Consider the following 20,881-nt stretch of genomic DNA (forward strand, 5'->3'; position numbering starts at 1 on the left):
GGGTGCGCTTGCCTCTTGCGCGCTGTGGCTGTTTGGGAGCTGCCCTGGCTGGGTTTGTTGCAGGGGCTCTGGGTTGTGGCGCTGTCTGTGCTTTTCCTTCTCTCTACGTGTGGCTGCCTCCTCCGGTGAGCTGCTGAGCTGTCTCCTTGCAGGGGGAGTAGGGCTGGGGTTGGCTTTCCCTTTCCGCCTTGTGTTAATCTCCACTACTTCTGGTTTTCCCTGGGCGTGGCATGGAGGCGTCTAGGATGAGGCTGTGGCTAAGCTCTGTTGGGTGCCAGGTTTGTATAATTTTTGGTGGTGCCCAGAATGGGTCCAGGCAGAGCTGTCCAGTCCATAGGATGGACTGGAGACGCTGCCCTGGGCTTTGAGGGGCCCAGTGCTTCAGGGGGATGTGGGCTCCTGGGGGGCCTGGTGCTGGCAGCAGTAAGTGACCTGGCTCCAGCCTGTTGGCTCCTGGTGCCTCTTGGGGGAGGGTGTTGAAACTGGAATGAGGCAGGGTGGGAGTTTGGGGGAAGGGGTGGGGAGTGGAGTGGGGCTGGGAAAAGGTGGTGCAGAGTGGGGTGGGCTGGGGCCAGGTTGCTTGCTGGGGCTAGGTCCCCTGCTAATGCCTGGTGTCCCCCTGAACCCCATGTCTCCCTGAAGTGTGGGGGCCCCCAAAGTGTGAGACCTGGGGCAGTTGCCCCAGTCTATCCTGTGGATGGGATGGCTCTGAAAATATAAGCCCAAACATTGGTGGAGCTGAGCCCATGTTCCTGAATATTGGTGGAGCACAGGCACCATGGGCCCATATAACTCTCCACCTATGCAGTCTGTTCCCCTCTGCAGGTTGGAGTCTTGCTGTCTCCTCTAAGAATTGCATTGTTCTGGCTCCTCCTAGCACCTCCTGGGGACTCTGGCCAGGTAAGTGCAGGCTCCTTTGACAGGGTGGGGTGGGGACTGTTCAAAGTGTCTGATAGCCTCAAACTACTATCTACTTCAGTAAAAAGAAAAGGAGTACTTGTGGCACCTTAGAGACTAACCAATTTATTTGAGCATGAGCTTTCGTGAGCTACAGCTGTAGCTCACGAAAGCTCATGCTCAAATAAATTGGTTAGTCTCTAAGGTGCCACAAGTACTCCTTTTCTTTTTACTGAAGTAGATAGTAGTTTGAGGCTAACATGGCTGTTACTCTGATATCTACTTCAGTGTAATCCCTTGCAAATAACCTCATTCTGGGCAATGTTTCCTTCATCACATCCCTCAGGGCACAATCTTCACCCTCTCATCTCTTGATGTAAATGGTACAAGTACTACCTTGGCTTGCTGTTCAGAGCTTCTTCCTCTGTTCCCCTTTACACTTAACAAGATGCAAGGTGCTAACATTAGTGGTGGTCTAGTTACTGCCATCTCATTGCATGAGTTGTTCTTGTGCAGTAACACTAATCTGAGTTTAACAATCTTCCAGAAATGTTTCCCCTTCATTAGATTTCCACAATCTACTGACTAAACCCAAGGTTGAGGAAACAGACTTGTCTTGTCTCAGCTCCTTAAATTATAGTAAGACTAGGTGTGCTGACCAGGCACAAATGATGCTCGTGTGGGAAGTTTTCAAGTTGATGCCCCTTTGAGGTTCTCTTGCCTACTTTAAAGTCTCTGTTGAAACTGCCTCTTTCTGACCCTTTACCTTAATTAGGAGCTGACTGCAGACTACTAAAGCAGGCTGGGAAATCATGTGATTGGGTTTCCAAATTTGGCAGTCATTTTTGACATTATAGTGGAAACATTAATTTGCACTTGCAAATAGTAGTCTTTACATTTGAATGTGTTCTGTTTATTCTCTTATAATTAGTCAAATTGTCTAATGTTGACTAGTAAATTAGAATAAATGTATGTGTTCTGTAAAAGTAATCCAGATCAGGCAGTGAGACTTCCTACAATAATATGTCCGGCTCAAAGCTTGGCAAGAATATGGTGCCCAAAATAAGGTGGGTGTAGGTATGCCTCTGTAATCTAAACTCAGATACCACTTAACTTGAAGTTTTATAGTTGAATACATAGCCATTGCTAAGTATGGCTGTGCAAAATGAGGACAGGTCTCACTTAAACCAACTCTTATCTAGGAAACATCAAATGGACAGCATAGTCATAAATGCTCCTTCTTAAAGACAGAATCCCCAATGTATGCTTTTATTAGGAGAGTCACTAATGTCATGACTGTCCTCAGTGCTTGTGTTCCCTGAGGACTTGGTTGTAACTCAACAGACAAGTGTAACTTTTTTCTTGCAGTGATCTCATTACACGGAAGATGGCAACCCTTATATTCATAGACAAAGAGAATGAAGGAGATGTTGGTGCCGCTCCTAAGGATCGGCTAAGGTTGTCCTCAGTATCTTGTGAGTATATGTTGCTATAGAAATTAAATTTTGAATCTGTGAACCAAAACAAGATGTCTAGTGACATAAACCAGAAACATGCCTGGTTCATTGCTTCTTCAGATCTGAAGAATAGCATAAAAGTTGTGGCAAAGATTCAGTGTAGTAAACTATTCTCAGAACATCATTTAAGCTACTTTTACCTGTCCCATTCTCCCTTTTAAGGGGTATGTTGAGAACCTGTAACTGAGTTCAGAGACCACTTCCTCTGTGCCCACTGGAGTGGGTGTGACTATAGAGAGGCATTTAAGACTATGGCTATATTGGCATGGCCCTAATGCAGACACAGGTTACACTAACAGAAGGAGCCTTTCTGGTGGTATAGGAACAGTACCTCCCCAACAAAGTTAGCTATATGAACAGAAGTTCTCTTGTCTGTGTAGCTGTATAAACACTGGGGTTGTTTTGTCAGCATTGTTGTCAGTCTGGGTATGGGGTTTTTCACACAGCTATGCCAATATCTGTTTTAAATGTAGACCACGCCTTTGATTCTTAACTCTGTCTGGAAGCATTTGACTGCATCTAGGTCATGAAGTCATCTTATTAGGCAGAAAACTTGAAATAGCTAGAAGTAGCCTGTCTCAAGCACTTGCAAAGCTATGTACTGACTTTTTCTAAGTAAAACTCTAATAAAAACAAAATTTCTCCCTGCAGCAAAAGTCTTATTCGAAAGATCACAGACTCCGACTCCACTTGTTGGAAGAACAGCTAATGCAACTCCAGCCCGGTCTCAGTCTGTCAGAAAGGCTCTGGGAAATGTAAACAGGACTTTGGGAACCACAAACAAGAAGGAAATTTGGAAACCGAAAAAACAGGCTTTGCCTGCCAAGAAAGTACGTACCTAAAGGTTTCAGCAGGAACTGAACATACACTATAGCTTTCTACCTAGTTAGTTCCTGGAAATAAGAGCAGAGGCTGGATACTGGTATTTCTGTACAGGGAAATGGTGTCTGAGTGCAGGAAGACTCAATGTTTATGGAAACCAAATACTATTACTAATAAAATCTTCCCCAGATTGGAAGAAGCAGATGTTGCCTTCTATGTGGAATGTTAGCTTTTCTGATAGAAAAGCAGTTAGGCAGGGAGTGATCTAACCCAAATCCCAAGTAATGGGATACAGTGTACTGTTTATGTTGAGGTCTACCTGATCAGATAGACCCTGCCCAGCAACCCTCCAAATCTGTCTGCCCCGTGTAAAATGAGCTGGTCTGTCTTAGTATCTAGTGAACTACATGTTGTCTGACAGATATGGAGTCCTTTGCATCAAGTATGGTCTTGTAGGAACTCCCAACAATCTAACTGGAACATTAATATTTTATTAGAAGCAAAACTAGCTTAAGGAGTCTTGCTTATGTGCACAAATCCTGGGACTCAATTCTTTTCCAGAAACTGCTTTTGATCTTGCTAGCAAATTACTCTGCAGTATAGAGGATGAACACTTTGTTAGACTACTGGAGGATGACTAATCATGTACTCTTTCTTAGACTACTGGAAAGTCCACTCAAGTGGAAAGTTGCAATGTGGCCACTGAAGAAGCCTATCCAGAAATTGAAAACTTCTTTCCCTTCAATCCTCTCGGTGAGAACTAACTGATGTAAATGTAAGACCTATTTGTCTTTGAACTTGTCTTAGCCTCTTAAATAGACCTAAAGAGAGCCTGAAAGTCAAGGCCTAACCTTGCTTTCCATAGGTGGGTTTTAGCTAGGATGTTGTAGAGCTAGCTTTGGATGTAACTCTTGAAATCCCTTGGCTATTATCTTAGACCTTGGTCCATCTCATGCTTTGCTGCACAGTGCACTTACCATCCTTGCCTGTCAACTGCCCTTCTCTCCAGATCTTCCCATCTCATGTTGAGGTGCTTGATGTCATTCAGAACTGTTAATTTCCATGTTGTTCAGTCTTCCTCTTTCTTCTTGCATTTTCTGGCTTCCGTTCAAGGGCAGTATTTGGTAAGGGTTCTTTTTCCATTCTCTGCACATGTCCCAGCCAATGATGTTGTCTTTTGTAGATTATTTGTGAGAGGGTGCCTTGTCCAGTAATTTTTGTGACTACTTCATTAGTCTTCCTATCTGTTGTTCCCAATATTCTTCTCAGATGTTTGTGATAGAATGCATCCAGCTTTTGCATATCTTTCTTGGTAAGTTGCCATGTCTCACTGTTATATGTTGTGATGGTGATAATTGCTTTGTACACATTTAGTTTTGTCTTGAGGGAGATGTTTGAGTCTGGCAAATGCTGCATTTGCCTTCCAGAGTCTGTCTTCCTCCTTTCCTCAGAACTAGTACCATCTTGGCTGATGGTACTTCTATTAAGGCTTACTAAAACAAATATAAAGGAACCTTGTTAGATATTGGCACTACTTCTGAAGTACTTTGAAGGGTATCACAAGAGAATGAGATCATGTTAAAAAACTTGATGAAGTGGTTCATGTCTTGATGGTAGGTATTATTGAGCTTTCATGCCAGCTCTGAATAAATGCTTAACTTATTCACTGTGGGGTGAGCACTTGTAGCACTAAAATCTCTAGCAGGCTGGGCACTGAGTGGTGGCTCATGCCTTATGCTAAATTGCATTTAAATAACGAGATCCTACCAGGATGTTGTGTAAACTCTAATGAAGTTGCAGGCCTTCAGTGGGAAGGTGGTCCTGACGTTCTTGTGTACGACACTTTAGTTATGAACATAACACCTCCCTTAATCTAAAATAACAAATTGTTTGCGTTTAAATTGTCATTGTAGGTGCTTGATTACTAAAAGCTGTCTTTCCAGTATATTTGAAAAGAAACTAAATCATTTTGAAAAACTCAGTGCTCCCTTAAGGTAAACCTTCAAGGTAACATGCCCTTTCTTGGAAGCATATATTCTAGTAATTATGACACTTACCACAGGGCCTATTTGCAACAAGTAACTATCTCTTAAACACCATGCCTCAACACACAGGCCTCCATGGGTACTCCTCAAATGCCAGGCAGCCTAATAGGAGGGGGAGCCCTTACTGCCTCTGTCAGTTTCTGCACTACCTGATCTAGCAGATTTAACGTTCTAGTTCCTAGTAGAACTTCACTTCTGACAGTTCTGTATTCTCTAATCAAGAGGCAAATGGATTGCACAGCCTTTGCCTACATAATTCCATATGCTGGCAAGTTCTTAGTACCTGCTATCTTGAATTTATTGAGTAAACATACTTGTAGCATCTAGCTGCCTGTGAACTGTCAGCCTTTCAACACATGTTCAGGTCTAAGGGGACAGCCTTCACACAAACAGCAGTCTGGTGGAAAGTCATTTAGCTCTCTCAAACCTGAAATAAACTAATTTCTCTGAACAGACTTTGAGAGTTTGGAAGTTCCTGAAGAACACAGACTAAGCCACATGTCCCTGACTGGGGTTCCTCTATTGATATTTGATAAAAATATACCTGACAGATGTATAAACATGGTCCCGTCACCTGTGAAGCTGTCCCAGATTTCATGGGAATGTGGTAAGGCCTGGGCTGGATTTCAGTGTGACTTGTTTTGTTGGTTGGTGGGGGGGTGGTGGGTGGATAGGAGGACAGGGAACTTATGGGTAACAACCACTGTTCCCTCTAAGCTGTTCATGTGCATGTACACACAGATCGTAAACCCCATGCACGTGGCAAAACACCACATGCACAAACATTTTTTTTGCGCATACAGCCTGTCAAAAATTAGAGGGAACATTGGTAACAACCCTTAACAGTTATTGGGAGTCTAACCTACTGAAATATTACTTTAGCACTGATAAAACTAGTTCTGGTATATATGACCAAGCCTACTCTTCATTCAAATGAATGCATAATGTGGCCCTTAGAAACCAACATAATTACAAAGGCCTGGTCTAGACTTAAATCTATGCCCCCTGGGTGCTATAGCTATGCCAACCTAATCTACTGTGTAGACACAGATAAGTTAAGAATCCTACATTCATTCAAGGAGGTGACTGCGTGGATGGGGAACAACCATTTCTCTTGCTGTCAGCTGCATCTACCTACTGTGTTTTGCAACCATACCAGTGTCTTATGTATGCCATAGAGTCCTTGTCGTATATACATGAGATTATTGTAACAACAACTCACAAACCTGAGCAATCTAACTTCCTCAACACGAGGCATCCAGAAACAGGGTTTGTCACTATAGTCTACGCAGACTAAACTGGTCTGTAAGTGGTCTTGTGCATAATTCTATTGCTAATTCAAGAGCACTAAACCACCAGCTAAAGGATTTAGATCTTTGAAACCTCTAATTGCCAACTCTTAAATCATTAAACTCTGAAATATAAGACATAATAGAATGTGGGGTTTCATGAGAAATTGACTTACTCCCTTTTTAACTCTTTCAGAATTGCTACAATCAACTGCCAACTTTCTCTCTACCTTGGATGAAATCATTGACTTGCCACCTTTGAGTGATGACTTTTAAAGTGAATTTGGAAGCTTTTTTTTTTAATTGAGTACTGAATAGCTTTGAATCTTTTTTTTATCTTCTAATAATAAAGAACTAGGCTAACTTGCATAACCTAAGACTTGGGTCTGATCTATGTAGAAATGATCTTGCCTATAGCAGATGGGTGGTTACCAGAAACTAGACAGTGACAGAATGTTAGTTTGATGACAAAGGATTGCAGCAAAACTAGAGTCTTGCTCTTCAATTGAGCAATACCTGAAATCCTAACCAAAACTAGGCTTCTGTCTTAGCAAAGGAAAACTTTAGCCAAAATCTCTACTTGAGTGCCTAACTGAAGTGGCTTTATTCCTGGGTTGTGGTGGAGACCTCCTACTGCCTTCATTGTAACCTTCAGGTCTGTAGCACAGTTGACCTTTTTTTGGGGTAGGCAGTTTGATACCTGACAAGATTAGAAACTGTCCTTGGTAATTGCTGCATTAGATGCTACTTTATGCATTAAGCATCCAGTTTCTAGTTTTCTGTAGAAATACTAGCCAAAAACAACTGGATGAGCTGAGTAGAGATGAATGCATAGATTTTTTGCCCTTTTCTCTCTGTCCTTCACTTAAATTGAACACCTCTCCTCCCTGCAGTGAATATCCAGCCTAGTGGATTGGGAATCAGGAAACCTGGGTTCTACTCCTGACTCTCTGCCATGGGCCTCCTGGGTAACCCTGATGTCTTTTCACTTCTGTTCTTCAGTTTACTCACCTGTAGTGGTGGTCTTGAGCTTCATAATTGGCTAAATGAGCACTAGGTATTAGAGCAACTGCACTGCATTCGAGCTCCAATACTGGCCATGATCCATCTAGTTCAGTAGCCTGCCTGAATAGTGGCCAGCACCAGACCACCTAGACAAAGGTACAAGAAACCCTGCAGTTAACAGATGCTGGACAGCTTGTTCCAGCCCTGGTGTCTGCCTCCTGGGTGGTGACCAGCTAAAACTAGTAAGCAATTCTCACATTGCTTCCAAAAGGCTTAACTTCTCAAGGATAAAAACATCAGCTATAAATGTCCAGTCACTTACCAAGTCCAGATGAGTTCTTGGCCTCTACATTCTGAATTACATAAACCATTTCCTACTGCCTATTCTGAATTTGTCACCTAATTCAATTTTTTTTCCCCCTTGCTGTTGCTTTAAGGAGTGTCTTGCCTCCGGTCTCTCATCTACCTTTTAATATACATTTTCCTTAGCCACTTTTCAATCTTCTCTCATTTGTGCCCCATCATTATTACCCTTTGAGCCTCCTGATTGTGCAGTCCCTTTTTGTGAGATGCAGTAACAATACTATTCCAGCTGAGAGCATAACCTTGTTTTGCAGAAAATATTTATTAAGCAATTACTACTCCCCTTTTTAAAAAATCCTGAGATTTTTAAACCAATAACATAAAATCAAATGATGAAGGATGGACTCTGCTGAGCTGAACTTCAGGCAAAGTCTGTAAGTGACAGCAATAAGTACAGGCTACACTAGCCAGTGAAAACAATGAGGTGATTCACAACATGGTTATTTCTTTAACCATTTAAGTTAACCCTCTGACTAATTGGCATGGGGGAGACTTCAGCAACTAGTGCAATATCAAAGGATAGCTACCATTGAAACCAAACTCAGTCTTGCTACTAATTGGTTTAAAAGTAAAATTGTATGATAATGATTGACACTTTCCTCTTCAGAGCATGAGGAATCATAAAAGGAGTGGGCTGTTTGCCCACCCACGTTTTTTTTCTAGGAGGAACAGTCTTAGAGGAGGGCTGCAGAAAGCTGACTTGAATCAAACAAGACTGCTTACTTGTCTGAGGAGCTCCTCTTGGTGCTTGCTTTTTGGAGGTCTTGGTATAGGTTCCCATGTTAAGTGGTAAGTCTCTAATTTGTTACTTTCACTCTTTTTTGTTAATGGCCAGTAAATGCTAACTTAATAGCTGGAGAAAGGTTCTTAGTGTCCTTTAACTGAAATGGAAATGAGCTGCAGTCAGCAGTAGGGTAATGACTGTAGTACTATCAGACTCTGCTTAAAAGAAGAGCAAATGACCTGGAGATACAAGGCCCTATCCCATCTGGCACATGCCAGAGGCTTGGAGTTGATGTCAAGTGAGAAAGTGATTGATCTGATTTTGATTACATTTGATTTCTCCATGTGAAAATAGCTCATGCTGCAAGGACAGAAAACAATCAAGCTGGGCTAAGACCTGTTTTATAAACAACTTATACAATGAAATTCACTAATTCCTGCCAAGCAGAGGAAAAGCTTTGCTTTTCCTGGTAGCTTTACATAAGTTTAAGAAATGCTTATATGACAAGTAATATAGAGAACTGGCTTGCTCTAAGAGTGAAAGAGCTACACTTTCAATCTAAAATTAGTGGTCATCCTTCACTACAGTTTAATAACCCTGTTTAGGGGTTGAACAGTTCTCTCCTGCTAGGATCTACTGTAACATTTACTTGAAATATACATGCAAACTGCCTTTCTCCTTGCCCCCCTGTGTGGGGAGAGATGCTTAGTGGGAAAGAGGCACACTGTTCCAGAAATTCTAACTGATGCTATACAATCACACTAAAATAATAAGGGAGTATGTAGCAGTGGGCTAATAAACTTCAGTTTTTTATTGCTCACTCTTTCCTATCCTGTCAAGTTCATTCAAATCAGCAGTGGTTCCCACAGCCGAACATATGTAGCAGCCTTTGTGATAGGGCTGAAAAGCTACCTTTTCAGAAGCTGTAGCATGTTGACAATAAAACAACCTTTTGCCATTGATATGACTTTGTTCAGTAACATACTGCTTGCAATAACACTTAGTTCAGTGGAATCTTCCACAACAGAAGGATTTGACAGGTGTAATAGCAGAATATAAAATTAGCCTAGCTTTTCCCAGCATATTGGTCAAATAACTCTTTCCTGAAAGAATCAGGGTAGGTAGGTATATTCTGTTTGTATAGAATGACTTCAGGATGAATATTATTCTGAAGCTGTTTGTTCATTTACGTTTAGTATAGCTTGCAGCGCATTAACTAGAGCAGCTTGGAACCTTTTCTGACCACATGTGTGTTTTGTCAAAATGTTTCACCAAAGCAAAACGTTTTGCAGAGACTTACTGATTTAGAGGGGAAGTTTTCTGAAATCCCAGGCTCTTTGATTAAAGACTCAAATCAAAAACTTGACTTTATTGATCAGAAAACAGACCACTTCACCACAAGTTCGTTTAGCAAAAATTGCTTGAAAGGTTTTGTTTGTATCTATGCAGAACAAAAACAACCTCAAGTTACTGTAAGACACCCTCTGCCTACTGTAGTGTTTAAAATTAGCTGCCTTGCTGCTTTTGCCTATTCCCAATTTTAAGTAGAATTTGTCTTTTAAATCAAAGAGGATGGGTTCACACATACTTGGAGGCAGCTCAAATATTATCTAGTTAGTCCATAGAAATTAGAGCCTAACAACCAATTTCATAAATCACTGTGCTGAGGGAATCCCACAATCTCTTACAAAGCAAAGAGCCAACATTCTCCATGGGGATAGAACAAGGCCTTCAGGTGCTATTACAATACAAACAGGATCAGTATCATATTGTACTTTGTGCACAAATGATAAACAATAGTCCCTGTGCTGCACAACTAGCTTGTTTCAGTCAATTTTGAGTGAGTGCTCAACAATAGGAGGAGGGAGCAAGAAGAAACAACCCAAAATCATATGTTTAATAGCAATTGTAACCACCAAGAACAGTCATTTTGCAATTGTATTTTTCTTTGGATTTTGTTAGTGCAGGATGTGTCAGCAATATCATTTACTTGAGTCATCCAAACAAGTGAGACAGAAGTGGGTATTGAGGAGAGATGTGAAGGTCAGTGGCTTTACAGATTGAGGCTGGAATTTTCAGAAGATAGCAGCCCAGGTGAGCTGGGCTAACTCCTTTAGCTCTAACTCCCCTTGACTCAATTTTCTCTGGTTGGCAAAATGAAGGAGATGGGATGGGCATGTCTGGTGTGACTAAGATATAAAAAGCCTTAAACACACAGACTAGAAACTTGATGTGGTGAAATGGTGGGAACCTGTGTAGGTTTCTGAAGCTCAGCCCATGTGGTCTGAGAGCTAAGATAGTCATAGTGGCCTATCATGTACACTTTGAATGGATCAGATGGGGTGGTACTGGTTGGTATTACAGAAGCTGCAAACAAGGAGCATGTGAAGATGAGGCTTTCAACTAGTTTTAGCTGAGTGGATGGAAAGAAAAGGTCATACTTTTGGAAATTTTACTGATAAAGAAATGAGAATTTAAATGCAACCTGGATGTGCTGCTTAAGAAAGGGAACAGTCAAAAATGAACCCTAGGTTACAGGCCTGAGGGGAGGATTAGCACTGGTAACAGTGAGAGGGCAAGAAGTGCTTCCTGTATTACAACTGAAAATGCATCTCGTACTCTGTCTTTCAGTTTAGATTATGGGGTTTTCCCCAGGTTGTATGCACGTATAGATCACAGCATTTGAGGCCCCCATTCTCCAAACACGCACAGGGCTTTAAAATCCACATTACAAGGCTTATTGCATTTATGTGGAGTAAATGTTTACATCAGAAGTAAGGCACGCTTGAATCAAGTAGCGGTTACCTTTCTGATCACAATTGTTCAGTCAAAAGCTTTAACAACCCAGTATTCCTGACCTTAAATCAGTATTACATTTAACTTTTTGGAGGTTTGGACTGTGACTATTCTGCATATGTCCCTAAAACGGACAACTTCATTATAATTAGCCTGGGTTGTTTTTAGCTATTAAAAAGGATTTAGGCAATTCTGGGAGACAGTATTTGATTTTAATTTGTAAAGGGAAAATCTTTAGGTTAAATAACTATTATCAGAATTAAACCCCACACAGTCCAAGTAATCAGATGAACATTACTTCTCCCTCCCCTACCAACTGCAGCTGCTGCCAGGGAATAGAGCTGCAGCAGAAATGCTGACACAGCCTATGGATTAAGATAGTAGGTTCAGCACTTCCTAGGGTGTTAAGGCCACAGGTTTTGTGTAATGAATATTGTAGTTTGCTCCAGTCATTCTTTGCAAAAGGCTGGCAACAAGTCCTGCAGCCCAGCAGATTTCCTTAAAAGCCAACCAAAGAACTTGCAACTAGTTTTAGAAAATGTAAAATCCATTGCTCGGAGAAAAAGGTGAAGTTGTCAGGATGCTGCCTGCCCCCTGTAGACATGACTTTTTTTTCTTCTTTAATTTGTCCGGAATCAGAGCTTCATCATAATCATTTCTCTCTCTCCCCCTTCTCCCCCCGGCATTCCTATTTGATCTGGTCTCCTAGCAGTGACCCCCAAGAAGCATCTTTACTTTGACCAAATCCCAAAAGGTTCACTTGCATCAGCAATAATGGACCAGTGGCAGTGTTAAGAATACCAGAAATGAGTGAATATTTAAGATTTTCATCTCCCTCAATCCTGCCATTGCTATACCTAGTAGAAATATGGGTGACTTCTCAAGCCTTTCTGAAAGGAAAGGAATTATCACCCTGTATCTATTCCCTTTGCCACTTCTAAAACTTCTCTTAGTAGTTCCTCCTAAGTTAAAGTGGGGATCAGCAGTTGAAACTGACCTAATCACATAAATGCAAGAGCCATAGTCACAACATGGCCACTGGACGGATAGTAGCCATAACATTTTGTTCAGACTTTCCAGACCTATTTCAGGAACAATGGACTGCACAATAAATGGATCTCATACAAATTAAATGTTTGGCGTATTTTAAGTTTTGTAACTAGAGTTTAAATGCACACTTAACAATTAGAAGCACCAGAAAAGCAAAACCTCTTCAGTGGAATCAGATTGTTGTAATACATTCACTATATGTGGCTAAGAAGTGGTGTCATGGATGTTTGTTTGCCTGTTCAGCTGATTCAGTATGTCACAGTAATGCCTTACTTCTAAGGAATTATATATCTGAAGAACTTAAACTGGACAAACGTTCCTTTATCCTCACAATATTTTCACTCTCCCCCTGCCCCAGGAGGTTCTATTTCATTTTACAGATGAAATGCAGGCCTAAAGAGTTTGCTTTAGCCACACCCACTCCCACCCTTGACACATCCCATAAAACCCTCTGAACTGAGGTTCTTATGTGGACGATATCCATAGTGGAAGAAAGCCCTCTGTATCCCAGTGTGGGGCATGCAGCTTCTTTGTAGTCTATTTGTGACCGCACAAACAGGCCCCAGAAACCATGAAGTAGGCTTTTTTTTTTTTAAAGATTCAGGATGTGCTTAATACATATGTAATTTATGTTTTCAAATCACTACACTATTAACCAAGAGGTTACTATTTGCCCCTCCTCTGCCATCTTCCCCTATCCCCTTGCCTATTAAGAGGTAGGCAAGTATCCCTATTTTACAGGATAGGAATGTAGAGCCTCAGAGGGATTTTGACTTTGCCCACGATTACAAATCATGATCCGTGTCTGAGCCAGCATTAGAGCCCAGGTCTTCTGACTTCCATTTGCTCATTGACTCATCTATGCTTCCTCTGAAATGTGAATGGGGCAAAGTGACAATTGAAAGTTCCAGGTATGTGTCCATGAATTACCTTATGATCAGTGTTTGACTCCCCCAGATTTGTAAATCCTACAGAATACAACACTGATAGTTACTGACTTATAGTGTATTGGACAGACTCAGTATATTAAGAGTGATTGAAAAATTACCCTGCTGATGGCTCCAGGGGTGAGTGCACTGAAAAGCTATTGAATATCACAAGTTTTGTAGGGGATAAAAATAAGACTGATGTTTTCTGGCAACTCGTTAGCACATTCTGGGTAGTGGTACCAGTGGGTGGTGATAGATCCCACATTTTGATTCAAAACCAGTCACAGGAGCATTATTTATCCTACACCCACAAAAAGGGATACAATGCAAAAAATCATATCAAATATATTTGTAATGAAAGGCATATTGTAGCATAGTAATATGGCAGGGAGAGCATATCTACTTATAACAATTCTTAGGATGCAATAGATCTGCTGTCCCAGTAGAGAAATCAAGTGCGTTTGGATAACTAAGATGTCACAAAGGCATACTCAAGTTTGTCACATGCAGAGCATTTCTGAGTACTACTCTGACCTTTCCTAGTAAGAATGGGAAGAATATCCAAGAGGTTGAGAGAGCTACTCAGTATATAACAGCTGTTGTGTTTACCTGTGCAGTTCCAGTAGTGTCCAGTTCATTGTTCTAGGAATCTCCATATCATATAGAGGATGAAAGACACTCTAGAAAAACAATTCTGTTCTTACAACAGTATAGGCATTAAGATATCTGAAAAGTTAAATTTAAAACATGAACAAATATGTTTTTTCCATAACTCCTCCAAGCTACGTTGGCAGATTTATCTTCCCAGGCTGGGCGGGAGGAAACCCCTTTAAAATAAATACAACCTCTGTATTTGTCCGAGGTGAGCAAAGCTTTTTTAAAGATAAAGCTGCTAAGGTAATAAGAAATGAACCCTCCTTGGATGACATGCCTGCACATCTAGAATCCCCTTTACACACCCCTTAATAAGCTACCCAGACTTTGGGCCTGGACACACAGGAATAAGCAGGTGCTGCATATACTTTCTTCCTGGCATAGGTGGTTACAGAGGGGTGGGTAATGGTGGATCCTTTGTTCCACACCCCATTTCTACTCACGGGCCAGCACATCTGAGCTGGTGCAGGGGTATTGCGGTTTACTGCTGGGTAACAAATAACTACCCCTGCACCTGGAGCAAGGAGGAAGCAGAGAGGAAATTGTGACTCAAAAGGAAGTCTCCAGGGCCAACTAATGGGGTGGTACAGTTTACACACCATCCTTTGTTCAGGGCTGTGCCTAAAGGCATATTCTAACCCACAGTGAAAGCAGAAACTGCCAGGGCATGCGGACAGAGACTTTTAGATAATATTAGCCTCATTTTTTCAATGTTACCTGAAAACCTGTGCGTCTCTCAATGAGTTTTCCATACACAGATCCTTTAATATGGTTAGTTTCTAACCAACGCAGAAGAGATACTTTTCCTTATGTTCTCTCATGAAAGGACTCCCGCACTGGGAATAACTTTGAACAGGGATTTCAAAGCAAGGTGAGCAGCTGTTAGTCACAGGTGTATGCTGTATACCCTGGGAGTAACAAGACAAAAGCCATGGACAATGGGGTTTGTGTTTCATGTATCTATTGGATTATTTTAAACTAGCAAGAAGTATTCTGGGTTGGGATTTTCTAAGGGACCTAAAAGAGTCAGGATCCCAATATCTCTTGTCACATTACATAATATGTTATAGTAAATGTCCTTGTATGTAGCTATTTAAATAATTTTAAATGAATGGTTCATTTGCTTTGTGAGTGGTTAGTCTATTTTATCAAATAGCAGTTCCACTCCGAAAAGTAGCTCTGTGATAATGGCATTGTGGGGTGCAATGTTCATTGGGTGTCAGTGAATCAATTTCAGCACTTTTCAAAGGTGGGTAAACATCATTATCCCCATTTTACACAGACACAGCGGACATGTTGTTGTGTCTTGTCCGAACACATGTAACCAAGCTAGTTTTCAATGGGTTTGTTCAGGTGTGAATGAGGTTATAATTTGACCTGTAGAGCCTTATGACTGGTGATGAGCTCTGAGAGAAGAGGAAAAAGCAGCTTGACTTTTAGATCCCATCAGCCTTGACCTGTAAACTGATCAAATATGATGTGGCATCTCTAAGACCTTTTCAGAGAGGAACCTTTTAAAATGTACATCTTGCAAACATTTATCCAACACAACTTCCCTTGGAGATCTAAGTGTATTTTATGTAAGTTGGTTGAGATGGCTCATCAAAATGGGCCCAGTTTTCTGTAGTTTAACACCTTCAGGCCAGAAAAGTGCTGAATTTTGGCTGGACATTTTGTAATGTGTAGCATCAGTCCAGACTGCAATAGGACCAGGTTTTTAGTCCATGTTGCTATATAATGCAATGCCTACAGCAACAAGACATGTTACTTACTGATCACCAGTTGAATGAACTGTCAAAATCCTGAAGGAGCAGGCTGAATATGGGGCTTGAAATGGTAGTCAAACATGAAGACTGGCTTTGGACTTGAATGGGGTGGCAGACGGAGCTAAAAAGAAGTCTGTTTTCATTGTTACCAGATGTCATAAATATAAAGGGAAGGGTAAACCCCTTTAAAATCCCTCCTGGCCAGAGGAAATCTCCTCTCACCTGTAAAGGATTAAGAAGCTAAAGGTAACCTCGCTGGCACCTGACCAAAATGACCAATGAGGAGACAAGATGGGAGGAGGGAGAGAAACAAAGGGTCTGTGTGTCTGTCTATATTCTGTCTTTGCCGGGGATAGACCAGGAATGGAGTCTTAGAACTTTTAGTAAGTAATCTAGCTAGGTACGTGTTAGATTATGATTTCTTTAAATGGCTGAGAAACGAATTGTGCTGAATAGAATAACTATTTCTGTCTGTGTATCTTTTTTGTAACTTAAGGTTTTGCCTAGAGGGGTTCTCTATGTTTTGAATTTAATTACCCTGTAAGGTAGCTACCATCCTGATTTTACAGGGGGGGATTTCTTATTTCTAATTACTTCTATTTTTATTAAAAGTCTTCTTGTAAGAAAACTGAATGCTTTTTCATTGTTCTCAGATCCAAGGGTTTGGGTCTGTGGTCACCTATGCAAATTGATGAGGCTTTTTATCCAACATTTCCCAGGAAAGGGGGGGTGCAAGTGTTGGGAGGATTGTTCATTGTTCTTAGGATCCAAGGGTCTGGGTCTGTAGTCACCTAGGCAAATTGGTGAGGCTTTTTACCAAACCTTGTCCAGAAAGTGGGGTGCAAGGTTTTGGGAAGTATTTTGGGGGGAAAGACATGTCCAAACAGCTCTTCCCCAGTAACCAGTATTTGTTTGGTGGTGGTAGCGGCCAATCCAAGGACAAAGGGTGGAATATTTTGTACCTTGGGGAAGTTTTGACCTAAGCTGGTAAAGATAAGCTTAGGAGGTTTTTCATGCAGGTCCCCACATCTGTACCCTAGAGTTCAGAGTGGGGGAGGAACCTTGACACCAGATGTTGGATGTTTACTGAACGTGTCTTTAAACTCCTCTTAGATTTTTCAGGAGATCCTTGAGGTCTTTATCTATGTTCCCTGCTGCAGTCTCGGACCACCATCTCGGTTTTTTTCCAGAACATCTTCTGTGGCATCAATTCTATTTTCTGGTTCATTCTCTCAGGTGTCTGGTCTTTCAAATATTCATTCTGTTTCTCCCCAAGGTTTGTCAGGAAAATATCCAATGATTCTGACTCGCTAGAAATTGAACTTAAGGATGTTTTTATACCTGCTTTACCTGGGATTTCTTGTATCTGACTTTCCAGCGAGTAATTTGTCTTAAAGTTTCAAGCCAAACTAGCCAGGAGAAACGATGCAGATATGGCAAAGGCACACTGTTCTTCACCCTTAAGTGCCTTTTCATAGCTGTTGGTACTGAAATAAATTGTCTGAAGCTAATTAATGTTGCAATTTGCTTCAGGCAATACAAAGAAAGCCCATAATTAATTTTAACCAAGTGCAATGAAATGAGTCAGACAATATCTTAAATAACATAAATAAAATTCAAAACCTAAATGAAAAGTTAACTTGGGAGGCGATGCATAGGCTAGAGGTGACTTGGGAACCAAGCCAAGCAAAGAGGTGTTAAACCTTTGAAAGTTTCTTCAAAAGGCTGTCTGCAGTGCCCTAAAGCCCAAAATGCTGAGCCTTCCCATATAATAATAAAAATAATCAAAGAAGCAGGACTCTAAGACTCCATCTAGAGTAACTAGAGTCAGCTTTTATCCCTGCCCATCAGTGAGCAAGAAATCAAAGATAAATCACATTGCAACACAGTGAAGTAAGACAGTTCATACATTGCATTGCAAAAGATACTACACTGTGGATTCGGGGTTTAATTCAAATAATAGTCAGACCTACAAGGTGAAGGTTTTGTGTTAATCAAGTGATGTTTTAGCCCTTTAGAATGAATTTACCGTTTATTCTAGCAATCATCTTTTACAGTATGAGTAACTTATCTTTTCTCCTGAAGAGGTTAGAATTACAATTCTTGGTCCCACTTCTCCCATGGCCTGTAATGGCATAGAGCTGATGTAATGGTTCTACATAAATTCCCCTCATACACACATTAATTGCAGCCCTTGGTGCAGGGATTTGACCAAGGAAAAGGTGACATGGCTGAAGTATCACTGCATTCTTGATTTATCGAACAGCCCTTCAAGGCTGTGGGCAGCTGAGTGTTAGACAGAGTAGCCCACCCTAGAATAAAGGGAGATGTAAAGATCATTCTTCCAGACCCTGCTCCAAGTAAAGCTTGGGAAGAAATGACAGCCGGGCCCTTAGCATCTGTGTATTCCACTAAATAAGTCTAATCTGGACTATAAAGTTAGAAGTTCTGCTATTTATTCCATCTAGGTTTGATGCTTAATGATATGAATGTATTTAGCGTAGCTTATACGAATGTAGTCTTTCCAGATGTTGGTGGTCATCACAAAGCAAATGGCGGCTAGAGATTCAGGACTGACAAACTTCTTCTCTTCTACCTCTAGGTCACAGTTTGGTTTCCCCTCCACAGTCTAGTTTTGCCTGAGCCGCGGGGTCAAGCAGCTTCCCCTTTAGATTTGTTAACTCGATCAGTAGAAATAAATGGAACACTCATGTGTCCAAATTATCTTCTTACTGTGGAGAGAGCCTTCTAATGTAGGACTAATCTTGCCCCTCACTGAAATACTGAGTTAACAGCCCTCTGCTTCTGGGAGGAAGTTTTCTGTTTCCCAGCCTAGACATTTTCACTCTGGATTTTCCTTAATAGCTACATAGAATCATAGAATATCAGGGTTGGAAGGGACCTCAGGAGGTCATCTAGTCCAACCCCCTGCTCAAAGCAGGACCAATCCCCAGTTTTTGCCTCAGATCCCAAATGGCCCCCTCAAGGATTGAACTCACAACCCTGGGTTTAGCAGGCCAATGCTCAAACCACTGAGCTATCCCTCCCACCATGCAGAATAGTTTAGCTCTGCTGTAGGTCTACATATTGTTTTACTCAGCCAGACATCTTCACAATTCTACTTTCCTTCTTCTGACTTTTTCACCCTCTGTCAGAGTCCTGTCTTCCTTCAGATGGAAAGAATACTAACTAGTTTAGTCTACTATAAGTTTTTGCCACTAGTGGCAGACAGGAGCCAATATGAATTCAAGTCTTGGCAGAGTTCTGGCTGCATGAGATATGAAAACTTCTAGTCTTGCCTTATTATAAAGGCTGATCTTGTTGATTAACAATTAACGTTTCAGTGTTTCAAAAGAGCCCTAAAACAAGTTACTCATGCAACACCCCTAGCTAAAGGTGCATATAGTGGGTAACATGAAAAGTATATATATATTTTTTTTATGCTGTGTTCTTAAAATTTCCCATACTTACAGGAAGCATTTCAAATATTAAATCTCACAGTAAAGCTAGCTGTTACAGAAGTAAATATTACTTTTTTTAGTGGCATGTTTACACCAGCAATTTAAAAAAAAAAAAAGTCTGAGGAGTACCCCATCAACTTGAAATCTAATCAGTTCAGAAAAATGAGTTGTCAGTAGTTTCAGTCTTCATTGGCCAAAAGTTGTCCTTACTGTTCTTGTTCTTTTGCAATGTTTTCCTATTTTCAACTGTTTCTTTCCTGATTGCTTTGGACCCCTGCAAACAGGAAATTAACTACAAAAGGGAAACCAGGCAATGGATCATAGAATATCAGGGTTGGAAGTGTGAAAGTAGAATGAATTATATTGAAATTATAATTCATTAAAGAAATGCTGCTTGAAGAGTTTGTTGACATATAGTTGTCAGGAAAAGAAACAGATTTTTTCCAGGACGAACTCCTGTGGAAAATGTGGGGACAGTGTTCAGTAGAGGGGCCCCCTGCCACTGTTGGCTCTCCCCAAAGCAAAGAAACCCAGAGGACAGTACAGCTGTGAAACAATCATTCACGCTTGACCCTGTGCTTACTCACCATTTTGGGGCTCCCATAGGTTGTGTGTGCTTGCTTTGGGATGGGCAAATTATGCTATTGTGTAGACTGTGCTTGCCCTTATGTATGGGGGAATCCTGTCTCTGTCTGGTGTGAACAATGCTGCCTCTGTTAAGTGTTGCATTTTGCCTTTACAGATGCAATCTTGAGATCTCAGCCGTCCGTGTTATTACCGGCTGAAAGACTCCAAAGAATCAGAAAGAGGCCATGTAGAAGCAAGGAAGACATGTTGCATGAAGTAATGCAGCATTCAAGTAATGAAAATCAAAAAGTGCAGGAGTGGCGGGACAGTGAAAGGGGGATCTACTAGTAAAATGAGGAGTGCCGGCACAGAAGTGCAGTGCTCTGGCAGCAAAGCACAGATCAGCTGATAAGCATAATGGCACGCTAAGTGGACTCGATCCAGGCGCTCGTAGCCATGCAGGCATAGCACTACTGTGCCCGACTCCCCCTTCAGCCCTTGTCACAAAACTCTTTCCCTTGTGCCCCCATGTCACCTCCAACCCACTTTCCCCCACATCCGGGTCCTTACTGCCACCAGCTGCCTCCAACACCTGTAGCTTCACCACCCAGCCCTGAAAACTGCAATCCTTACCCCCTGCACTCAACCCCCATCACCATGCAGTATAGCCATCCTGAAGTGCACCACTCATTGCACAGAACTCCAGACAGGAAGGCTGAGTATGATAACAGGACATACGCAAATCTGTGATTGTACCGTTCCCCACCCTTGCCCTTTCGGTTTCCCAAGCAGTTGTTTCTTTTCAGTAAATGAATTTTCTTTTCAATAAATGGATTTTTTGGCTTTGAAAACATTCTTTATTATTACATAAACTAAAAGATACCTTAACCCAGGAAAGGAACAGGCACTGAAAGTCAGCGTAGCAAACACAGCTTCCTACTAACATTGGAACCACTGCACTTCACTCCCGTGCAGGGCACCAAACATTACTGGTGG

The 20,881-nt window shown here is 41.4% G+C and overlaps 1 protein-coding gene across 8 annotated transcripts in view; it reads left to right on the top strand.

The window, feature by feature from the left end:
* Positions 1-20,669, top strand: part of PTTG1 (PTTG1 regulator of sister chromatid separation, securin) — a 22,360-nt gene extending 1,691 nt beyond the window's left edge. For 3 of the 8 annotated variants that reach the window (XM_074960628.1, XM_074960627.1, XM_074960629.1), the window contains exons 2-7: positions 826-900; positions 2,266-2,372; positions 3,066-3,244; positions 3,896-3,989; positions 5,736-5,888; positions 6,767-6,847. In XM_074960628.1, the coding sequence (XP_074816729.1) occupies positions 2,285-2,372; positions 3,066-3,244; positions 3,896-3,989; positions 5,736-5,888; positions 6,767-6,846 (594 nt within the window). In that variant the 5' untranslated portion in view covers positions 826-900; positions 2,266-2,284 and the 3' untranslated portion in view covers position 6,847. Of the gene's footprint in view, positions 1-3; positions 126-164; positions 279-808; positions 901-2,265; positions 2,373-3,065; positions 3,245-3,895; positions 3,990-5,735; positions 5,889-6,766; positions 6,925-20,060 lie in introns of those variants that run through there. The other 5 variants (XM_074960626.1, XM_074960632.1, XM_074960630.1 and 2 more) reach the window with 5 other exon arrangements.
* Positions 20,670-20,881: the final 212 nt, after the last annotated feature.

The sequence above is a fragment of the Natator depressus genome, chromosome 8, assembly GCF_965152275.1.
Source record: "Natator depressus isolate rNatDep1 chromosome 8, rNatDep2.hap1, whole genome shotgun sequence".
NCBI lineage: Eukaryota > Metazoa > Chordata > Testudines > Cheloniidae > Natator > Natator depressus.